At 39.0% G+C, this 24,067-nt stretch overlaps 1 protein-coding gene across 1 annotated transcript in view; it reads right to left on the bottom strand.

Moving 5' to 3' along the window:
* The window catches only part of LOC104587862 (thiosulfate/3-mercaptopyruvate sulfurtransferase 1, mitochondrial-like), a 58,545-nt gene that overhangs the window by 13,954 nt on the left and 20,524 nt on the right, over positions 1-24,067 (bottom strand). Inside the window, exons 8-9 of the mRNA XM_010245614.3 lie at positions 15,842-15,900; positions 1,206-1,287 (exon numbers count right to left, since the gene is read on the bottom strand). Of these exons, the coding sequence (XP_010243916.1) occupies positions 1,206-1,287; positions 15,842-15,900 (141 nt within the window). The remainder of the gene's footprint in view (positions 1-1,205; positions 1,288-15,841; positions 15,901-24,067) is intronic.

Here is a 24,067-nt window from a genome sequence, read left to right as displayed (position 1 = left end):
ACATATAAGATTCACAGTACAGGACTTAACATTAGCAAGATACCTAAATTTCAACAATTTGATTATGAAGGGCAACTCAAGGGTGGTAATAGGTTGGATGAACAGCAGAAATCAAATTCCTTGGCAGCACCAAAATATGATAAAAGAAATACAAGAGTTGGAAGGGATAGAATTGTAGAAAGTGTATTGGCCCGTTGATCAGCCAACAATATGGCTGATAATTTGGCTAGACAGAGTGTAAACAGGGACCGAATGTTCTTACAGAATTGTAATGAGTTTGGGGAGTAAAAAATTGAAAAAAAAAAATGGAGTGTTTAGGTGGTGATGGCATCACCACCTGAAGTGAAGAGTCCTTTCTGTTGTACATATTCTATTCATTATATTTCATCGTAGTAAGAGTCAAGTTATCCATCAAGAGTTGGGAAGGGATAGAATTGTAGAAAGTGTATTGACCCGTAGATCAACCAACAATATGGCTGATAATTTGGCTAGACAGGGTGTAAAAAATTGAAAAAAAATTGGAGTGTTTAGGTGGTGATGGCATCACCACCTGAAGTGAAGGGTCCTTTCAGTTATATTCTATTCATTCTATTTCATCGTAGTAAAGTCAAGTTATCCATCAAGAAAAAATCAATTTCACAAGATCTTTGCCTCACGCAAAATGGACAAGTCTTGACTTTTGATCACTGAAAAATTGTTTCGAAGAAAGATGATATCATTAAAACTTTAGATTTTCAAAAATCCAAAAGTTCTATAAACTATTAATCCCAGATGTGGAGTTTTACAATCATTAGATTCACAAGATCTTGGTCTCATTCAATAGGTGAAAAACCAATCTGTGCAGATTCAGGAATCTTCCCAGATGTGGAAAATGATTCTTTTAAGTGTTAATTTATGCAATTGTTTGGTGCAATTTTACTAAACAATTGCTTCTTAGGAAACAAGTATCTAACATGGTTGAGGGATCTGCCTTCTAATAAAACCTTAGCTTAAGGACTATTTGGTTCAAACTTCAGACAGAGGGATCTATAACCTAATTAAGAACTAGAGTTCAATTGTAGGTTTGTTTAGAAATTAAATTGGATTCATAAACAAAAGATGATCTAAATTATGGAAACATATGAATACTTCCATCATTTCCCAGCATAGTAGGTTCCAACTTCCAAGTTATTAAATATGAGTTATCTCATTGGTTGTGCTTTTACCTGTACAAAGGGAACACACTTGCTGCCTGGTACATGACCACTTCTTATTCCTTTTCGAGGTTCTGGTGCAACCCCATCAAACCTGAAATTAGATCATATATTAATCCAAGAACAACTATTTCCAGTGGCACAGTTTCCATAAGGAACAGTTATCAATAAGGAACAGCTTCTATATGTTTTTATTATTTTTTTGATAGGCGGAACAACTTCTATATGTTGATCAAAGTTCCCAACTCTCAATACCAACCATGTAAATTACTCAAGCTTGGGAATATGTAGAGATAGTTAGTAGGTCATTAGTGTGTGTGTGGTTCCAGCCACACTTTATTTTATTATTTATTTCCTTATGTTACAGTCTTGGTAGTTGGGCCGGTTGGGCCTTGTTTATTTTTTGTTTATTTTTCTTTTGTTTTAAGTAGGGGTATTAGAGTAACTCCTTTTGTAAGGACATGAATATATATATAATATTTAGTGGGGCGGCAGAATTAATCTAACCGAACCCCTTTTCTTCTTTCTTCTCTTCAAAGCTCAGTTGACTTCTTTTCTTTCTTCCTGAATTACATCAGAACACACCTTTTTATTCTTTTATTCAAGTTGGTATCAGAGCTCTTGGCGAGGAAAGACTAGGGTTCTCATGTAAGCTTGATCTGGTCGGCTACATGAGAATTCTTTAGAACTGGATCTTCTGCAGTAGCGCCTGGTTCTTGGAGGTTGCTGGAGTATTGGAGACTGCCCAAGAAAGTGAAAGATTCTTGAAGATTGCCCGGTGACCAGGAAGAATAGGAGAAATTAGGTGCAACCAAGATTAGGGTTTCAAACCGAGGTAGCGATCAGAGTTTTTTTCTGAGAAAGGTACAATTTTTAGTAGAGCTGATCTTGGTTAGAAGGTGTTAACCCTCTCTATAAGCAACGGCTGATAAATCTGAGTATTCCCTGCTGTTTTCTCCCTTGTTTAAAACCCTACGATCAGTTTTTGAGGACTCGAGGACTGATTTTTGACTGATGATGAACTGGGGAGTTGACCTTTGATTGTGAATGCTTTCTTGGAAAGTAACTATCGATTGAGATCAAGTTCTTGGTGACTATTCATTGCTGTGATTAAATTCTGGGTGTTTCTTTTCTCTAAATTTCTTAGTGTTTCAGCAGAAAAGAAATTCTTTTTGGTTATTTTCTTGGAGTTTTTGATCTGTTAGTGCTCTACATAGAATGGAGAAGGCTGGAAATGAGTTAAAAACACAAGGGGAAGGACCTTTTGGGACTAGTATCATGACTGAAAATTCGTTTCAGATTACCACTGTTAGGTTTGATGGAACCAATTACTTGGAATGGGCCCAATCAGCAATGATGGCCATTGGAGGTAGAGGTAAATTAGGTTATGTGACTGGAGACACAAAGAAGCCAGCCAAGGAAGACATATCACATCCAAAATGGGTTCAAGAGAATTATTTAGTGATGACTTGGCCATGCAACTCTATGCAGCCTCAAATCAGCTGAAACTACCTTTGGGCAAAAACAGTCAAGGAGATTTGGGACACCATGAAGGAGACATACTCCCAACCTCTTAATGTTGCTAGAGCTTATGAGCTGAAGTGTGAAGTGAATAATCTCAAGCAAGGGGAGAAGCCAGTCTCAGTGTACTTTGCTACTCTGAAATCCCTTTGGCATGAAATTGATCACTTGGAAATTATTGAGTGGAAAAGTTAGAGGGATGCAACAACATATAGAAAACTGATTGAAACAAATAGAGTGTTTGAGTTCTTAGCTGGTCTGAACTCAGATTTTGACATTATAAGACAGTAACTTCTCACTAGGGAGAGTGTGACATTATCTCAAACCTATTCATTGGTTCACAGTGAAGAGAATAGGAGGAAGGTTATGTTATCATTTCAGCCTATGGAATCAGCCTTTGCAGCAACAAAATCTAAGGTTGGAGGGGAGAAGGAAAAGGAAAGAAAGAAGGAAGATAAAAGAGACATTTTTTGTGATCATTGTAAGAAGCCAAAACATACTAGGGACACTTGTTGGAAGTTGCATCCCCACCTAATGCCAGTGCGACTTAGAAACAAGAAGGGGAGTGCTATTGTGGCAGCTATTACAGATAGTGCATCCACTTCCAGCACAAGGATTGCTCGTGTTAGTTTAGAATATTCTCAGCCGTTGGATAGACTTAGGGAAGTTTATCCTGCCAAGGCTAACACTAATGTGTTTCCAAGTAGGTTCGGGTAGCTTGTCTCAGCTGCCAGGGTTAGACCCGAAGCACATGTAGTGTGTGTTTGATTGAAACACTGAACCCGGACTATTTTCCAGTTATGCCCTGGACCTTGGAGACTGGCGGGTAAAACTGGAAAGTTACACCTAACCCCTAGACTCGATTATGGTACTTCACTGGGTGTCGGATTGGGCTTTCTTTGATATGCCAATCAGTGAGATCCTTTGGGGGTCAAAACCTGGGTATGTTGGGGCAGTCTGAGAACTCACTCGAGTGGGTGATCACAGTGACAGGATCAGCCCCTTTGTTAGACAAAGTGAATGATCGGGACAGTACTCTCTCTGATGGAAACCAAAACTACCGGCAGTCGATTTCAAACTTGTTTGAGATCTGTTTTGCAAAATATATTTATATGAAAATATATATAAGGAAAAGTTTGCAAAAGGTTTTAATTCTTAGGATCCATCCGAGTAGAGAGTGCAACACTACACCTTGCAGCCGAGGGAGAGGTCCTCCCTTGTCGGACAGTGTTTGATCAATGAGGGTTGAGAGGTTAAGTGTAAGACCATTTAGGGTTGTTATACCTAATGGGCTAATCTCACTTAAGACCATTGTCCTTGGGCCTTCATAGGATGGTTGAACTCAAGGACCATTTAGTGTAAATGTTGGGCCCATTAAAAGCCCATACTGATGGACTCAGGGGTTTATTGTGTTTGACAGTGAATTTGGCCAGGCTTTTTCACAAAAGCTGGGCTGAACCCATATGGGCTTATGTGAGGTCATTGTTGGGGTCCCACGCCATACAAACAGAGCTAAATTGGTCAGCAACTAAAAGGGGACGTGAGCCACTTGTTAAATGGGCCTAAGGCCCACGATTAATTAGAATAATCAGGGTGTCGCATGACAACTTAAAGCAGTCATGTGACTTGGGCGAATATGAGTATGGATATGGGCTTAGATCAGCAATGGGATAAGAAGAGAACTCTTATCCACTTAAAGAGTCCAAATCCAAATAAAGATTTGGATTAGGAGAGTTGATCTTTAAGGCTTATAAATAGAAGAGGGCAAACTGCTCCAGATTACATCTGCTCTTAGTTCTCTCCCTCTGCTCTTGCCGCCCAAACCCTAGTTCGTTCTCCATCTGGTGTTTGATCTTGATCAGTCTTGGTTTCTGATTTTTGCAAGAAAAATCAGATTTGCATCGTCCTTATATCCCTTGCTCGATCCAAGTTGTTGGATTGCAGTTCTTGCTGAAGGATTGCATTGCTGAACCAGCTTCACCCTAAGTTGCGCCATCTTCAGTGGAAGCTGATTTTGGTACCCACTTTGGGCGTAAACACCCACTTTGGGAACTAGATGTGTGGAATCCGTATCAGGTATTCTTCTCCCTTTCTTTTGGTTTCAGATTTGGTCCGGTTCGGTGCAAGAACAATCCTTGAAAAATGCAATTTTTCTAAAGCTGGGAATGCGATTCCCCGGAAGGGTAAAAAGAAATTTTTGAAATTTTGTCCTATCACCCAGAATGGTTCAGCCATCCATATGATGGATTTTCCCTTCCTTCAGTTTGAGGTGTGAAAGCTGCGAACTTGCAAAACATTGTAGATCAACTTATCCTTTGAGCAATAAAAGAAGCAATATTCCTTCTAAAATAGTGCATACAAATGTTTGGGGGCCATATCATACTCCTGCTATGGGGGGGGGTACAAATACTTTTTGTTATTTGTTGATGATTATACGTTTCTTGTGGGTTTACCTTATGCACTCTCAAGATGAGGTCCCTTCTCTAACCCAGGCTTTCCATCAGATGGTACTGACCTAGTTTGAAGTTAGGATCAAAATTCTCAAAACCAATAATGCCAAGGAGTACTTTGCAAAACCCTTGACATCATACCTCCTAGATCATGGGGTCATTCATTAAAGCACATGTCCCCGTACACTTCAGCAGAAGCATCATGCTCAACTCTAATGTTCCCATACACTTCTGGGGGGATGTAATCCATACAGCTGTTTACCTTATTAACAGGATTCCTTCACGGGTTCTAGACATGAAAACACCATTCAACCTTTTGTATCCAAACAAGGACATGTTCACTATTCCACTTAAAACTTTTGGGTGTACGTGTTTTGTTCAAATCCTTGGACCTCAGTGTTCCAAATTTGATCCCAAAGCTGCTAAATGTATTTTCCTTGAGTATGCACAAAATCAAAAGGAATATTGTTGTTATGAGCCTATTTTAGGGAGGCATTTTGTGTCCATGGATGTCACCTTTTTTGAGGATATGCCCTACTATCATAGGGCTTCTCCTCAAGGGGAGAGTAGTGAGGAAGGGATTTCAGCCCCAAAAGTTCCATTACCTGTCCCAGTTGCTGAAGGAGAGTGTCGTGAAGAGGAATGCCAAAAGTGCAAGGAATTGAGAGTGTATCACAGACAATGGTGGAGGCAGGTTGATTCCCGTCCTCAACAGTAGTCCAAGTCAATCCCAACATCTTCTATAGCTCCAGATCCAGGCACTACCACTGTTCCCACTGTTGAGCCCAATATTGCATTTACTTTGCCTAACACCGTTGACCCTCAGCCTCCGCCTTCAGATGACCTTGATCTCCCAATTGCCATTCGTAAAGGGAAGTGTTGTTGTACTTCATCCACTGCACATTGTATCTTCAAATTCCTTTCTTATGATTGTCCCTAAGAATCCTATAGATCTTTCCTGGCATCTATTGCTACTATTCCTATACCCAAAATAGTGCAAGAAGCTCTATTGATACCTGACTGGAAGGAAATAGTGAAAGTAGAGATGGATGCTCTTGTTAAGAACACATGGGAACTAGTTGACTAGACTGAGAGGAAGAAACCTGTTGGATCCAGATGGGTATTTATGTTAGACATTGTATGCCCTTAGCTCCAATCAGCTTGATGTACATTATGACATTTATTGTAAATGAATAAAGTACATATTTGATTCATGTTATATTGGTGTATTTCTGTGTAATAATATCCTTAAATTGGACACTTATGAGACTCGTGTTAGTTTAGAATCTTCACAGTCGTTGGATAGATCTGGGGAGATTTATCCTGCCAAGGCTGACACTAATGTGCCACCAAGTTGGTTGGGGTGATGGCTTGTCTCAGCTGCCAGGGTGAGACCTGAGGTACATGCAATGTGGGTTTGCCTGAAACCCTGAACCGGACCAAATTCCAGTATTGCCCTGGACCTTGGAGATAGATGGGCAAACCTGAAATGTTACACCTGACCCCTAGACTCGATTATGGTACTGCACTAGGTGTCGGATTAAACTGTCTTTGATATGCCAATTAGTGAGATCCTTAGAGGGGGTCAAAACCTAGGTATGTTGGGGCAGCTAGAAAATTCACTTGAGTGGGTGATCATAGTGACAAGATCAGCCTCTTTGTCGGACAAAGTGAATGATCGGGGAATGCACTCTCTGATGGAAACCTAAAATTACCGGCAATTGATTTCAAAGTTTTGAAATTTGTTTTGCAAAACATATTTATATGATATTAAGTGTAAGACCATTTAGGGATAATAAACCTGATGGGCTAATCTCACATCTGCCCATAGTCCTTGGGCCTTCATAAGATGGTTGGACCCAAGGACCATTTAGTGTAAATGTTAGGCTCATTAAGAACCCATACTGATGGACTCAGGGGTTCACTGTATTCAGTAGTGAATTCGGCCAAACCTTGTAACAAATGCTAGATTGAACCCATGTGGCTGATGTGGAGATCAATGATAAGGTCCCATGCCATACAAAGAGAGCCAAGCTAGCCAGCATTAAAAAGGAAGTGATTTTGAAAGTTTAATGGGCCTAAAGCCCATTTCGAACTAGATTAATTGGATTAATTAAATACAGGTAAATCTAGGTATGGATTAACAGATAAGGATAAGAGGATAACTCTTATCCACTTAAAGAGTCCAGATCCAAATAGAGATTTAGATCAGGAAACTTCTAATTTGATTAGGAGTAGCTGGTCTTGATCTGCAGATAAGATAAGGGATTATCCTTATCACTTAAAGAGTTCAAATCCAAATAAAGATTTGGATCAAGAAACTCCTAATTAGATTAGGAGATTGACTCTTTAAGGGTTATATATATAAAGAGGAGGGCAAACTAAAAAACACATCTACAATTTGACTTCTTTCTGCTTCCAGTTCTCTCTCTCTGCTCTTGTCGCCCTACCCTGTTCGATCTCCACTTCTTGGAGTTATCAAGATTCGATCTTGATATTGTTTCTTGGTGGAAGAAACAATTTTGAAGTTGTGCTCACTACCCTATTCGATTCTTGCTGAAGAATCTGAGGTTCTTGCTGAAGAATCTGAGGTTCTTGCTGAAGAACCACTTGCTGATCCTACCTCACCCTAAGCTGTGTCATCTTTAGTGGAGGCGGATTTGGTATCCTCTTTGGGCGTGAACACCTACATTGGGAGTTCATTTTGATTCTGTATCAGGTATATCCCTCTCCCTCTTTTGGTTTCAGATCTGGTCCAGTTTTGTTTCAGGAACGAACCTTGAAAATGCAGTTTTCTAAATCAGGGAATATGATTCCGGATGGGAGAAAAAGAAAATTTTTTGAAATTTCACCAACCTCCCTACAAGGTTCGGCCATCCATATGATGGACCTCCTGTCCCTTCAATGTACTGTGAAATATAATGCTGATGGTTCTGTAGAGAGGTATAAGGCCAGATTGGTTGCAAAGGGATTCACACAAACGGCATAGACTATATGGAAACCTTTGCACCAGTTGCCAAGATGAACATTGTCAGAGTCCTACTATCCATTGCTGCAAATTTTTTATGGCCACTATTTCAGATGGATGTTAAGAATGCATTCCTCAATGGAGACTTGCAAGAAGACGTGTACATGGAGTTACCCCCTGGTTTTTACAATACAAAAGCAGGAAAGAAAGTTTGCCGCCTAAAAAAGGCTTTATATGGGTTGAAACAATCTCCAAGAGCTTGGTTTGATAGGTTTAAACTGGCTTTGGAAAAATTTGGTTACATACATGCTCAGTCAGATCACACTATCTTCTTTAAGAAGACAGACTCTTCCCTGACCCTACTTGTTGTCTATGTGGATGACATTGTGGTAACATGAAGTGATATGATGTTAGTGTTATTAGCCAGTACATGCATTCTCCTAGAACCACTCACCTTCTTGCGATATACTCTTCAAGAATAGTGGTCACATGAAAATAGAAGTATATACAGATGCTGATTGGAATGGATGTATTGATGACAGAAGGTCTACCTCTGGGTATTGTGCATTTGTGGGGGGAAATATTGTTTCCTGGAGAAGTAAGAAACAAAATGTTGTTGCTCGCTCTAGTGTCGAAGTTGAATATAGGTCCATGGCCAATGGTGTTGCAGAAGTGCTATGGCTGAAATTTTTGCTTGATGAACTGGAAATTTATTATGAGAACCCTCTGATGTTGTACTGCGATAATCAAGCTGCAATTAATATTGCCCACAACCCAATACAGCATGACAGGACTAAGCATATCGAGGTGGACAGACATTTTATCCGAGAGCGAGTTACATCTCAAGAAGTGTCTTCCTTATATTGCCTCAAACATGCAATTAGCTGATCTCTTTACTAAAGCAGTCACAAAAATCAAGTTGGAGATAGATTTACGCAAGTTGGGAATGACAAATATCTACTCCCAACATGAGGGGGAGTGTAGATATAGTTAGTAGGTCATTAGTGTGTGTGTGGTTCCAGCCCCACACTTTATTTTATTATTTATTTCCTTATGTTAGTCTTGGTGGTTGGGCTAGTTGGGCCTTGTTTATTTTTTGTTTATTTTTCTTTTGTTTTAAGTAGGGGTATTACAGCAACTCCTTTTGTAAGGACATGAATATATATATATATATATAATATTTAGTGGGGCAGCATAATTAATCTAACCGAACCCCTTTTCTCTTTCTTCTCTTCTTTCTCTTCTCTCTTCTTCTCTTCGAAGCCTAATTGACTTCTTTTCGTTCTTCCAGAATTACATTAGAACACACCTTTTTATTCTTTTATTCAACAAGCTTTTCTTTTTCTTGGTTAAATTATTTCCCCATTTTATTCTGCACACAAACACTTACTTTTTATTAAGAAAATCGCAATGAAGGGGCAATGTAGTAAATTCAAAGTCATCAAAAGCAATTTACTCAGTTGTAATAATTGTCATGGGATTAAAGTCAAGAACCATAATATGAATCATTGGAAGAGAATAAATAAGCAAAGGTTATGACATGAAACAAGTATATGAGAAAACCAAAGAGTAGAGAGAAATGAGAAATCTTCATATGGTGTTCATTATCTTTTCTTGATCAGAAGAAAGTAGGTTTATTTATTAGATTCAATTAGAGCATTAATCAATACAGTTTGATGACAAGAAAGTCATCCCCAATTTTCAAACCCCAATTACATAGAAGCCCAAAACAGTCACTGCCTCATAACCCCTTGTTTGGCAAGGAAATCAGCTAACCCATTTAAATTCAGCCTCTATGTCCATAGCAATCTGTTCCACTTATGACTGAGAGTCCAGGGAGTACATCTGTTTCAGTTTGTCCATGAGATATCTACTTTTGAGTCCCCTTCCACTTCAACCCGTCTGACACCCAGTTGCTTTGCTAACTGGAGACTTAATATATAGCTTTCTAAGGAGAAGCTGAAGAAGACTGCGGAGCAAAGCATCCCGGCCATTACCTTCCAGCCCATGAATGATTTCTATTACCTTGTGCCACAGCTAGTCTCTCTCAAAATGAAATCTTCATAAACAGTTACCTAGTAAAGCAATATTTTTTAAGGCAATGTTTCCTAGCCCTAGGCCCCCTTTTCCCTTGGGTTTTGCTAACTGCTTCCCATTTTACCAGGTGATCCTTTTTTTCATCACTAGCTTCCCAGAGGAAGTCCCTCATGAATTTCTCAAGTTGCCCTACTGTCCAAGTTGGGATACAAAAAGTGGATGGGAGGTAAATGGGAAGATTGGTTAGTGTTCTAATCAATGTGATTCTTCCACCTAGAGAGATGTAGTTCTGTTTCCATAGGGTTAGCTTCCTAGCAAACCTCTCCACTACTGGCTTCCAAAATCCATCACTACTAGGGTTCTCTCCCAAAGGCAAGCCTAAGTAAGGCCCCATTTGGCATCACTCCAAAAAATCAATTTTGGTGATTCTGGGGATTCTTTGGATGAGAATCTTGTTTGGGACAGAGTATTTGTACTTTCTCTTTTTTTAGGATGAGAATTTCTGTTTAAAGGCACTATTCTCCAAAGTGAAAATTTTTCACTTTGGAGAATCACAATTCTCGCTACGTCCTATAGTAAATAATGAACACATGTGCAATAGTCCCATGTGCAAGTGTGGGTAATTGTGTCATTCTATATCAAATGTATATCTTGATTGAGTAAAATGCCCTAAAATGTTGGAAACCCTCTCCAACGTCTTTCTCCTTCCCAAGGACTCCAACGGCTCTATCTGTTCTCCCATCTACACAGGTGCATGGCTTGCAGCAATGCGTTTTGTTTTTTCTTTTCATTGTTTTGGATTGCAGCAATCTCCTCTGTTTCTCTTTTTCCCCATTGTTCAAGTTCTTAATCTCGTCCACTATGCATTCAGAGAAGGTCTTCAATCGGGCCATCAATAACCAATTGTCCTCATCAGGTCCAGTCTTTCCGACAGACATAGCTTCACCAAGAATCGTGGCTATGCTCTTACCTTTAAAATTGGGGTTAGTTGCTTCCAATATGAACTGATGGTCTCAGGTATCAACATTGGTCTGAATCAAATTAGCAGCAACAGCATCAGTATGAGCCACCAACACGGTTTCGACCCCCATGATATCAAACTGCAATCTGGCTGCAACGAGCCTATTGACGTGCTCACTTACTGAAACCAGAACCTTTCCAGCCATGTGCCCACACTTCGGAGTCATAGAAGACTGTTCTTAGCCTTGTGCCCTTCTTTATCTGATTTGTTATGTGATTGATAATTCTTCATTTTAGCATGCTGCACCTGTTTGTACTTAATTATTTTCTTAGATCTTTGCCCATTGACTGAATTGACCTAAATATTGAAATCACTTTTTTAACTATTTTTGAATTCAACATTTGGCCTCAGCAATGAGACTTACATTTCCTATGTACCGGATGCTCTTGTATCTTTTATTTGGTGATTGTGGTACCCCACTGCATAGCTGATGTTTGGTAATCCTGGTTTGTCAGGAACTGGTTAATTTTGGTTGAGGGTTGCAGTGGGATCTTGCTGGGGTTCTCAATAGATTCTTAATCCTTTTGTCTCAGAATAATCTTCCATCAAGTAAACATAAAATGCTTGATTATAGTTCTCTCCAGGTTTCTTGTTCTTTCTAGTGCCATTGTAACCTTTCTGTAAGTTTTCAGCATATCAGAGTTCTTTTCACACAGTAGGCTTATTGTGTGGTGAAGGATCTAATCACCTTAATTTAAGTTTTATACCAAATCTACATAATTCTCATTTCCTACCTCTATGTACACCATAAAAAGAATGGGAAGGAAGCTCTTTATTGGAAGTGGTTGCACAGTTTTAAATTATTAACACTAAAATCAGCCATGTGACATTTTTATTTATATATTTATTGTGTCAAGGAATGAGTGTTTATCCATGTGAACTTTAGGAGCGTATACTAGCTATGTTGTTGCTACAAGGCTTAATGAACAGCTTCCCCACTTTGAATAAAATGTAAGCACTCAATCGGTCAGAGAATTGATTTCAAGAAATTGATTGCTGCCAAACGTGATTCTGTTTTTGAGAAACAGGAATCAAATGACTGTGCCAAACAAGACTGGTGATTATCTGAATGAAAATTCTCAGGATCCATTCTTTTTTGAAAGGATTCTGAGAATGAGAATCCCCAGAATTGATACCAAATGGGGCCTAATAGGCCAGTTTGTAACCTCACAACCCAATAAGTCAGAAAAGCTCAAAAGCTCCCTCTCTTCTAGGTTGATCGCCGCAATTCCGCTTTTACTCCAATTAATCCTCAATCCAGTCAGGCCCACAAAGTTATCAACGAAATCCTTTAGGTTTCTCACCAATTGTAGGTTAATGTCCTCACAGAATAGAATTGTGTCGTCAGCAAATTGGAGATGAGGGACCACCACTTGATTTCTAACAATTCTCCATCCCTTAAAAAGGTCTTGTAGATGATCTGCTTTCACCGCCATTCTACTTAGGCCCTCTGCCACTAGGGTGAAAAGGAAGAGTGATAAGGGGTCTCCTTGTCTAATTCCTAGCCTAGTCAGGAATAAGTCTTTTACTACACAACTGATAAGAATTGAGTAATGAACAGAGATGACACACCCTTTAATCCATAATCTCCATTTTGCTTCAAATCCAAGCCTCTCTAGTAATTATAGAAGAATTCTCCAATTCACTAGATCATAGGCTTTCTCTAAGTCCACTTTCCACAAATGCGCCTCGAAAGGGTGAGACTACTAAAGGTATCACTTATTTAAACCTTTTTTTTATCAGCAACACAAAAATTGATTCATTAGTTTAAAAATAAGAAATACAATAAGGAGTTGTGGGCAAAAACAAAAAGCCCAAACAGAAACCATTCACTATTTACATAACTGCCCAGAACATAGGTTGTCTCTGAATTCCTTGCTTTGCTAGACCATCAGCCATACTGTTTGTAGATGTTCTAATCCGCCTGATTTGGATCATCATGTCTTTAGGAATCTGCTTGAAGTGCCTGAACTCATTCCTTAACTTCCATATGACACCTTCCCCCTTTTTCAGCCAACCCACAACTACTTTTGAATCACCTTCAATAATCAGCCTATCAATCCCCATTTCTTTAGCTTTCTCTACTCCATAGACTGCTGTCATCAGTTCTGAAAACCTTAGGCACAAAGTCCGGGTGTGTTAGTCACATGTTTTCAAACCTAAAAGGTCTAGGTCCAAACCCAAAAGTTTCTCGGTAACTCTAAGCAAAGCTTTAGCCAGCAAACCCCTCCATTTTGCTTCCCAGATTTCATTGAAAAGGAACTTTATCTAATTTTGAGCAAGATAGGTTCTCCTCGAAGTTTGACCAAGTAAAGTTGGCTTTAGAAAAGGGAATTCCTTTAGATCACAATTATTGATAGTCATTAAACCTCCTCATGCTAGTTGTGATAGACTGCTAGGGATTGTTTGACTCATTTAGGAACCTTATTACATTGAGGTCTCCACCCAAGCACCAAGGACCTTCCCATAACCCTTGAATTCCATGAAGCTCTTCCCACAATTCATTCTCTCTCTATAATTATTTTGGCCCATACACATGGGTTTAACACCCAAGTAAAACCATCCTCCACCATCCTGAACTTTAAAGAGACAGAAAAACTACTTATCAGTTCCTCTAATGGTTCTACCACATCCTCTCTCCAAAGAGTAACTATACCCCAGAGGCTCCCCAAGAGGGAGTTGAGCACCAATTCACACCTCTTGCTTTCCACACACTTCTTACCCATCTTCTATCTAGATCTGTTACTTTGGTTTCCTGTATCAATACAATGTCAGGCCTTTTTCCCTCCACAAATTCTTTATCAACCTTCTCTACCTCGCACTTCCTAGACTTCTCACATTCCAGCTAATGATCTTCATCAACATAGTTGTAGAATGACACCCTTCGAACACCCTTTGTCCTTCACTTAGGAGCCTTCTCCCTCTCCCCTCTTCCACTGAATTCTAAATCCCCTTCAATGTCTGAGAGTAGTCTTTCTACTTTTGATCTTTTCATTTTCTTCCTGCTTTTATTAAATGGTTCTTCTCCTGCACTCTTGATCTTCTTTCTGCTTATACTCTTCCAACAAGGCACAGATTTGCTCGCAGATGCTCTCTAGTTGCTTCACTTGTCCTTTTCTCAATAAAGAAGTTCCTTTATTTCAAATTCAACCCCTTCCACCTCCACTCCCTCACCTCCAGCTGTTCTGTCCAATTGGGATGCCAGGGTACCTACTTCAGGCATTGAACCCAAGTTAGTATCAAAACCCGAATGGACAAACATACCTGGCCTGGCAGGAGATGAATGGGCTAGGACTTGTGTTGGGGCATCAGTAATAGAATTCTGGACAAGGACCATTCCCTCTGGCAGATTCAGTTGTGGATGTACTTGGTTCAATCAACACCTTGTCAACCCCTGTGTACAAAGAAACCTTTTCTAGGTTATCCTGTGTGTGTGCCTCTTCATAAACCTGCAGATATGGTTCCTGCCCCTCCAGACTGAACGCCTTTAATAGTTGATTTCTGGAAGGGATTTGGTTGCCGGAATAGTTGTACCTTGATCATCCTCTATAGTTGCTGCTAGGTTCGCCTTACCCTTATGTGACACAGTGACTGTTAATCTGTTATAATCCTTGATTGTTCAACCTCAACATCTACGCTCTTACGTTCCTCATTCCCAAAGCCTTCCGGTGCAGAAGCTTCCTCTTCCAGGAAAAGAATAGCTGTGTTTAAACTTTCTTCTTCCAACAAATCTTTTGTGGCTTGTAGATTCATGCTTCCAAGGCTGTTATTGATCAAAAAAAAAAAAAAAAAACCTGTACTAGTTGGAACCATTGAAACGTTTGTGTTAAGGCAAGATGACTACTGAAGATTCATATGTTTCTGGAAGACCATCTATCTTCAGTACTGGTAGAAAAAAATAGTAGTTTCCCAATATCTATCACACCCTTGGATGGATTGAGTTATTTAGAATGGCAAGGTTTGAAACTGTTTGTGGTTTTGGAGTGTGCTTTCGTTTTTATGTTCTCTAATGGAGCTTCCTCCTACAGTTTTGGAGTGTGCTTTCCTTTTTATGTTCTATAATGGAGTTTCCTTTTTATGTTCAGTACTGGTAGAAAAAACTCATTTTTTATCATTAATGAATTTTGTGATAGTGATTAAGGGAAAAAAAAAAGACCTATGGATTAGAAAACAAGGAGCCAACACCATAAAAAAAAAACAAAATACGTACAGAAACCAGCCCATAGAAGTATTACTCTCAAGCGAAGAACCCCCAATATGTCAACTAACCCTTTCCTAGCTATGTCTGAGAACGAATTTTCTGGTTAGGTATCAATCTGAACTCCTTTTCTACAGGCATGAAAGATGTAAAAGATAATTTCACTATGTTTCCTAGGATTCCAAGTTTAGGATTAAGTTAATGAGTATAAACATTAATAAAACAATTTCAACTGATAAATAATTGTTATACTAAATAATGAAGGTTGCATAGTGGTGGTCGAAAATTAAACTGACACTAACCAGGAATCCGGGATAGTAAACATAATATCACATAAGTGCAATTTCTCACAGAAATGGTCAGTATATTAAACAAAGAAAGATGAGACAGATATCTCGATAAAGCATAAATGGATAATTGGTATAATGATGATTCAATAAACGGCTTCACTACCTGGCCTTCGAGCGGGCATCTACATGTTGGTATGTTTTGTCCTCAATGTTTTTCTTAACCTGAAGCATATAATATTAGAAATAAATGGGAGACTTAAAAGATATTTGACAAAGAATCATCAATGTGTTGGATGAGGGAATGAAACAGCATTTGTTAGCTTTGTACAGAGTCTACTACTAATTAAACTTTTAAGTCTCTCTCTATGAAATAAATAATGAAATCAAATAGAAGAACCAGACTGAAGAAATTGTAATTCCTTCACCAAGCTTTTGTAATAGTCAGTCAAGTTTGAGAAGGTTATTTATTATCAAGAACAGAACTAGCTGTAAGAAAAAAGTATTAAAAACAGATATTCCAATTTGAGAAAGGTAGATATTTGCCGAACCTATGTATCAAGTGTTTCAACTGACCATAATTTTTTTATAGCTTTTCTTTTCAAAATTGGACAGGGGGGTTGGTCTTAAGCCTGCCTACGCCCTGAAATTGGTCAAAACCCCAAAAGACCCTTATTTGTAGTATTGGTGGCCTGCCAATACGATAAGTATATTGGCTGATATATTGCGAAATTTTGATCCTTGTAAATAAGTTATTACAAATATCTATTTGAATATGTTACAATTATTGACTCTAAGTATCCTCCTACATGATATGCATTGCTTTCAAAACACTTGACCATTGAGCTTGTGTTTGGTACCATTGCCATTTCAGGTTTAAACGTTTAGAGAGGCAATGGCATTTCATGTGAAAATGCCAACATAAGTGTTTTGATATGAAACTTGTTTGGTTGATACTTATGCTGATTAGATGTTCAACAAGTGTTTTGAGCAGTGTTGTGTTATTGACATTGCTACCGGAAACAATTAAGGCCAAGTTTGAAATATAAATGCTTATTGAATAAGTGCTTAAAAACAAGTGTTTATTTTAATAAGCATTTATGAGCGTTTGGTGAAAAAGCACTTAAATGACATGGCGGGCCAAGATAGACCAGAAAGGAAAAAAGCACTTAAAATAAGCCCAAAATTTGGGCTTCTCAAATAAATGCTTATTCTCAGAAATCAGAATAAGCTCTTATTCCGTGCTTATTTCTCAAATGCAAATAAGTGCTTATTATTGGTGTGGTCCTGGCCCAAAATAAGTGCTTATTATTGAATAAGCACTTATTTTTAAGCACTCCTAAACTTAGCCTAAATGAAATGTCTATATTCAATGTGACATCACCCTACTATACTGATTTCTCATCCAATGGTCAAATTTAAAATAAATGTTTTCTGATGATTGGCTCATTATTACACAGATTAACATCTAGATGTAGATCTAATGGATCTAATGGTTCTAGAAGAATAGAACCAAAAAATGAACCTTTGTTTTGGAGGTAGGATTAATGTGTATTTGATGGTGTATATCCATCTTTCCTAGTATGCAATGCACCAAAATATATTTCTACACTGTCACGTAACATACCAACTACGATCCAGATCATTGGACTGTCTTCAAATGGGCAGATGATGGAGGAACCATCAATTTGATGTTTATTTTTTGATCAGAAGAAAATATGTTTATTTATTAGATTCAATTGGAAAGTTAATTAATACAGCTTGATGACAGGAAAGTCATTCCCAATTTTCAAACCCCAATTACATAGAAGCCCAAAACAGTTGCTGCCTCATAATCCCTTGATTGGGGAATCAGGTAATCCAGTTGCCCTTCTTTTAAACCATTTAAATCCCAGCCTCTATATCCATAGCAATCTACTCTATTTCCCTTATCACATGTTTGAGAGTCCAGGGAGTATGTCTGTTGCAGTTTACCCAAGAGAATGACTACTTTTGAGTCCCCTTCCACCTTAACCCAGCTGCTTTGCTAACCGGGGACTGTAGTACTGCCAACAGTTCAGCCTTCAAGGAATTTCCTATACAAATTGGCTCTGAAAATAAGGCAAAAATCCTCCTTTTAGCATTTCTGATTACCCCTCGTATTCCTGCCTGTTAAGTTTTGGGCTGATATAACATGTTTTTTATTTACATACCATAGTTAGGGAGTTATTGGGCCTTAGGCCCATTAGTTTATGTTTTAAGTTAAGAGTATTTTTAAGTTCTCACAAGTAGCCGACTTACTAAGGGCATACTTGTCTTTGTACTCTATTTATGAGTATATAATCTAATGAAAGGGGCGGCCAGACCTAATTCTAAGCTTCTCCCATTCTCTTCATCATATCAGCAAGAATACTGAGTCAAAGTCAGTGGGTCAGATTATGCTTTGGCATAATCAGTTAGGACATTTGTCTTTTACTTCTTTGCATTTTTTGTTTCCCAAATTGTTTAAGTGTGTTAGTTTGTCCAGTTTGGAGTGTGAGGGCTGTCAACTTGGAAAGCATTGTAGACATTCCTTTTAAAGCAAGTAATAAAAGATGTTCTGCTTTTGATATTGTCAACTTGGATATATTTGATGAGATCCCGTGATGAGGTACCGTCTTTGGTTCAACAACTCCATCAAACAATGCCAAGGAATACTTTGAAAAAAACCTGGCATCATACCTATTGGAACATGCAGTTATCCATCAGAGCAGTTGTACATACACTCCACAACAGAATGGTGTAGCAGAAAGGAAGAACAGACATATTGTGGAAGTAGCAAGAAGCATGATGTTGAGCTCTACAGTTCCAGGAGTCGGTATGTTACTATGGATGTCACCTTTTTTGAGTCCACACCTTTTTTCTTAGAGGGTTCTTTTCAGGGGGAGTGTTTTAGAGAAGGAAGTGAGCAATCTATACCACTTCCTATTCCAGCTCCTTTGTCTACTCCAGTGTCTGACCTACCTATCTCACCCACTTTGCCACCTCCATTGCGTCCTGTCTCTTAGTGTTTTACATGACAACGCCTATGACAGCACAGGGAGGTTGATTCCATAGTAGATGAACCCACATCACTCCCTATCGGCTCATCGGAGATTCCAGGTTCGATTGACACAGACCTAGGTATGCCTCTTGTTCCCCCTGATGGTTTAGTTCCTATTGATACTACTACCCCTGCTCCTAACACCAATGCAGATGACCTTGATCTCCCTATTACCCTCAGAAAAGGGAAGAGGAAGTGTACTACTCATTGCATCTCACACAATCTTTCATACAGTGGATTATCCCCTTCCTACAGGGCCTTCCTTTCCTCCCTTGACTCAGTGTCTATACCCAAGAGTGTTTGTTAGTGAGGCTCTCTCCAAACTTGAGTGGAAGACAACTATGTAGGAGTAAATGAAAGCATTGATTAAAAATCAAACATGGGAGATTGTGGATTTGCTTGATGGCAAGGAGACAGTTGGATGCAAATGGGTTTATACAGTGAAGTACAAGGTTGATGGGAGTATAGAAAGGTACAAAGTGAGGCTAGTTGCAAAAGGGTAATACTCAGACTTATGGCATAGATTACTTGGAAACCTTTGCACCAGTGGCAAAGATGAGTTCAGTTCAGACTCTTCTATCACTAGTAGCTACATACTCTTGGCCACTCTTCCAACTTGATGTGAAGAATGCCTTTCTCAATGGGGACTTGCAGGAAGAGGTGTATATGGACCTTCTAGCTGACTTCTACAATAATGTCAAAAAGGGAAAGGTATGCAGGTTGAAGAAATCTCTATATGGTTTAAAGCAATCACCCAGAGCTTGGTTTGACAGGTTTAGAAGTGCATTGGTTGTATTTAGCTATACTCAAACTCAATCTGATCATACTCTTTTGTGAAGAGGAGGGCGTCACTGGTGTCAGTTTTGATAGTGTATGTGGATGACATTGTAGTCACAGGAAATGATTTGAGTGAGATTGATACCTTGAAGAAGAATCTGCACAAAGAGTTTGAGATTAAGGATCTTGGGGAGCTGAAGTACTTTCTGGGCATTGAAGTGGCAAGGTCCAAGCATGGGATCTTCATCTCATAGAGGAAGTATGTTCTAGATCTACTACAGGAGACAGGAAAACTTGGGGCAAGGGCAGCTGATACACCTATTGATCAAAACCATAGGATAAATGCTTCCGAGGGTGAACTAGTGAAGGATGTTTCAAAATATCAGAGGTTAGTGGGGCGGTTGCTATACTTATGTATGACACGACCAGACATCTCTTATGCAGTGAATGTGGCAAGTCAATACATGTATGCCCCACGAGTTCAGCATTGGGAGGCTATTGACAGGATACTCCTATTGTTTGCTGACAATGGACAGTTGAAATTAGAGGCTTACACAGATGCTGATTAGGCAGGATGTCTAGATGACAGGAGATCTACATCAAGAGTTTGTACTCTTGTTGGAGGTAATTTAGTTTCATGGAAGAGTAAGAAACAGACAGTTTTGGCAAGGTCAAGTGCAGAAGCTGAATACAGAGCCGTGGCACATGGCGTTTCAAAGCTCCTTTGGATTCGTTCCTTGTTAGGGGAGATTGGAGTTGAGGCCGAAGAACCTATGACACTATTCTGTGACAATCAGGCAACAATTAACATTACCCACAACCTAGTTCAGCATGATAGGATGAAGCATATAGAAGTGGATAGACACTATAAGGGAACGGGTGACATCCGGAGAAGTTTGCTTGCCATATAATGCATCTGACTTGCAGCTTGTTGATGTTCTTACAAAAGGAGTTGCAAGAAACAAGCTAGAGCATGATCTATGCAAGTTGGGAATGTGTGACATTTATTCCCAACTTGAGGGGGAGTGTTGAGTTTTGGGCTGATATAACATGTTTTTTATTTACATAGCATAGTTAGGGAGTTATTGGGCTTTAGGCCCATTAGTTTATGTTTTAAGTTAACAGTGTTTTTAAGTTCTCACAAGTAGCCGACTTACTAAGGGCATACTTGTCTTTGTACTCTCTTTTATTTATGAGTATATAATCTAATGAAAAGGGGCGGCCAGACCTAATTATGAGCTTCTCCCATTCTCTTCTATCTCTGTTCTCTCTCTTTCTCAGCTGAAACATTTTCTTCTCATTCTTTTCTTCTTTCTTTTTTAGAGTTTTTTTATCAAAACAGGTTGTCCAAACTTTTCCACTTTACCAACCATGGGTTTCCAATTGAGTTCCCATCAAAATTCAGCTTGACTTTATTGTTTTTGGGGGGTTTCCAGTCCACCCTTACCCTATATTTTCTCTCAAAAATGGTGCCATTCGGTTCAGGCTCTTTGGATGTCAGTAACTAAGAACATTTGGAAACTACCCAATGTCTTTACCCATAATGCCACCTTTATCTTTATGCACTCTATCAATTCCTCTAGAGACTTGCTCTTTTTAGAGAAGATTCTATTATTCCTTTCTTCCCAAACCACCCAACAAATTGTTGCTTTAGTGGCTCTCCAGAGTAACTTCCCTCTTTTCTATGATTGCCTCAAGAAGTTAGGGTTAAACTATACCACCACATCATAGTTTTCAAGGCGCCAAGGTGAGGCTAGGCAATAGGGGGTGTCTAGTTGCCTAGCCGCCGGCGATAGTTTTTTTTTCAAGTAAAAACATGTATCCTAGGGTAGTTCCCTAGGTTCCATAATCATATTTCCTTAATAAATATCCATAGTTTTCATAAGAAAAGTATAAACTTCATGTTAAAGTATAGAAAATCAACATATTCCAACATATTCATGAGAAGAAAAAGTAGAAAGAAAAGAAAATTCAAAAAATATAGGAGTTGAACACCTATTTCTGTTATAGGAAAAGAAGAAAAGAAAAGGTTGAAGAAGAAGAAGAAGAAATTAGTATATAAAAACACAAAATTAGTAAAGAAAAAGAAGAAAATATGTTGATTGGACAACATTTTATGTTCTTTCTTACTTATTGGTTCAGGTTTTGAAGTCTTTGAGGGTTCAATACAGCATTTAGCAATGTTTGTGTTGATTAAACCCTAACAAATAAGAAAATAACAAAAAGAAATTAGTATATAAATACACAAAATGAGTATTTTAGTTTAAAAATGTCAATTTTATAATTATAACCTCAAAATATTAAGAATATAAAAGTTTGTTATAACACACTATAGAAAACTTCTTGGCGATTAGGCGAGGTGAGACTCCCAAGGTGCCTTGTAGCCTAGGCATCACCTTGGCAACTATGCACCACATCTTGAGGGGGATCCCACCTGCACCCAAAAGTAGTAGAGAAAAACTCCCAAATTCAATGCACAAAGGGACATGAAATTAATAAATGAGATAGAGTCTCACCACTGCACCTACATAAGAAACACTAGTGAGGAGAAAGGCAACATAAGGCCTTCTTCCCTGCAGCATGACACAAGTGTTTACCTTACAAAAGAAAGTTTTCCAGCAGAAAGCTTGAATTTTTGGTGGGATAGGATTACTCCAAATTTCTTCCACCAGGAAGTTCACCCCTTGAGGGTTAGGAAAAACAAGGATTTTAAAAAAGGTGGAACAAGTGAAGAGACCATCTGGTGAAGCTGCCCAAATTCTAGAGTCCTCAAGGGAATGGTCTATGAACACTTGCCCTAAAATGTCAAGAAAATGGACCAAGAAGGGCATTCTTTAACCTTTAACCCTCTTTTCAAGCCCAAATCCCAACTTAAGCTAGTTGGGGAAGCTGTTACTAGTCTAGACATAGTTTCACCCTTTAAAGTAGAGAGAGTAAAGAGGTCTAGGAATTGGTTTTTGAGTGGATTCTCCCCTAACTACAAGTCTTTGCAAATTTGTACTTTATCACCCCTTCCCACATCAAACCTGATGGAATTAAGAAAGAAAGGGTAGACTTCATGAATAGCTTTCCAAGGAGAAACAGAAGAGGAGTGTGGAGCACTAGCATCTTGACCATTACCTTCCAAACCATGAATGCTTTCTATTACCTTGTGCCATAGCCCGTCTCTCTCAAATGGAAATCTACATAACCACTTACCTAGTACAGTTGTATTTCTAGAGGCAATGCTTCCTAGCCCCAAGCACCATGTTTCCTAAGGTTTGCTAACTTGTTCCCATTTTACCAGGCGATCCTTCTTTTCATTTCCCAGTTCCCAGAGGAAGTCCCTCATGAATTTCTCAAGTTGCCATGTTATCCTAGTTAGGATACAGAAAGTGGATAGGAAGTAAATGGAAAGGTTGGCCAGTGTGGCTCTAATCAACGTGATTCTTCCACCTAAAGAGATAGAATTCCATTTCCAATGGCCTAGTTTCCTAGCAAACCTTTGCACTACTAGTTTCCAAAATCCATCAGACCTAAGGTTCCCTCCCAAAGGCAAGAGTAAGTAATAGGCCAATTCCTAACCTCACATCCCAGTAAGTCAGCAAACCTCAGAAGCAACCTCTTTTCCAGGTTGATCCTTGCAATTCCACTTTTACTCCAATCAATCCCCAATCCAGTCAGGCCCACAAAGTTATTAATCAAATACTTCAGGTTCCTCACCAAGTGTAGATTAACAAACTCACACAACAGAATTATGTCATCAACAAATTCGAGATGGAAGACCACCACTTGATTTCTACCAATTCTCCACCCCAGATCTGCTTTCACCACATTCTACTTAGGACCTCTGCCACTAGGGTGAAAAGGAAGGCTGATAAGGGGTCTCCTTGCTTAGTTCCTCGCCTAGCCAAGAAGAAGTCTTTTGCCACACCATTGATAAGAATTGAGTAATGAACAAAGCTGACACACCCTTTAATCCATAATCTCCATTCTATTCCAAACTCAAGCCTCTCTAGTAATTCTAGAACTTTCCAATCCACTAGATCATAGGTTTTCTCTAAATCCACTTTGCACACCAAATACCTCTCTCCTCTCCTCTTCTTTTACACAAAACATTCATTAGCCACTAGAATTTGACCCACAATTTTGCCTTCCTTCCATAAATGCACCTAAAAGGGTGAGACTACTAAAGGTAGCACTTGTTTAATCTTCTCTAACAGGACTTTTGAAATGATTTTATAGACACTCCTTATTAAATTTATCGGTCTGAAATATTTTGGGGTTTTGCCCACTTTTTTTTTGTCACCAATGCAAAAAATGTGGCATTTACCACTAGGGGATCTCCCCTTTATGAAAGAACTCATCGAAGACTTCCAAGAGGTCTAATTTCAAAAAATCCCAACACTCTTGGTAGAAGGCCATAGAGAAACCATCTGGACCAGCGGCTTTGGATCTCTCCATCAAAATATAGCTTCCATAATCTCTTCAAGGGAGAAATTTCGTTCTAACATCAGGGATTGTTCCTCTGAAATTCTGTCCAAATCCACACCCGACAAGCTTTACCTCACCCTA

The sequence above is a fragment of the Nelumbo nucifera genome, chromosome 7, assembly GCF_055504915.1.
Source record: "Nelumbo nucifera cultivar China Antique chromosome 7, China Antique-T2T, whole genome shotgun sequence".
Lineage (NCBI taxonomy): Eukaryota > Viridiplantae > Streptophyta > Magnoliopsida > Proteales > Nelumbonaceae > Nelumbo > Nelumbo nucifera.
The sequence above is the reverse complement of the archived record's forward strand: the minus strand, read 5'-3'. Positions and strand labels throughout refer to the sequence as shown.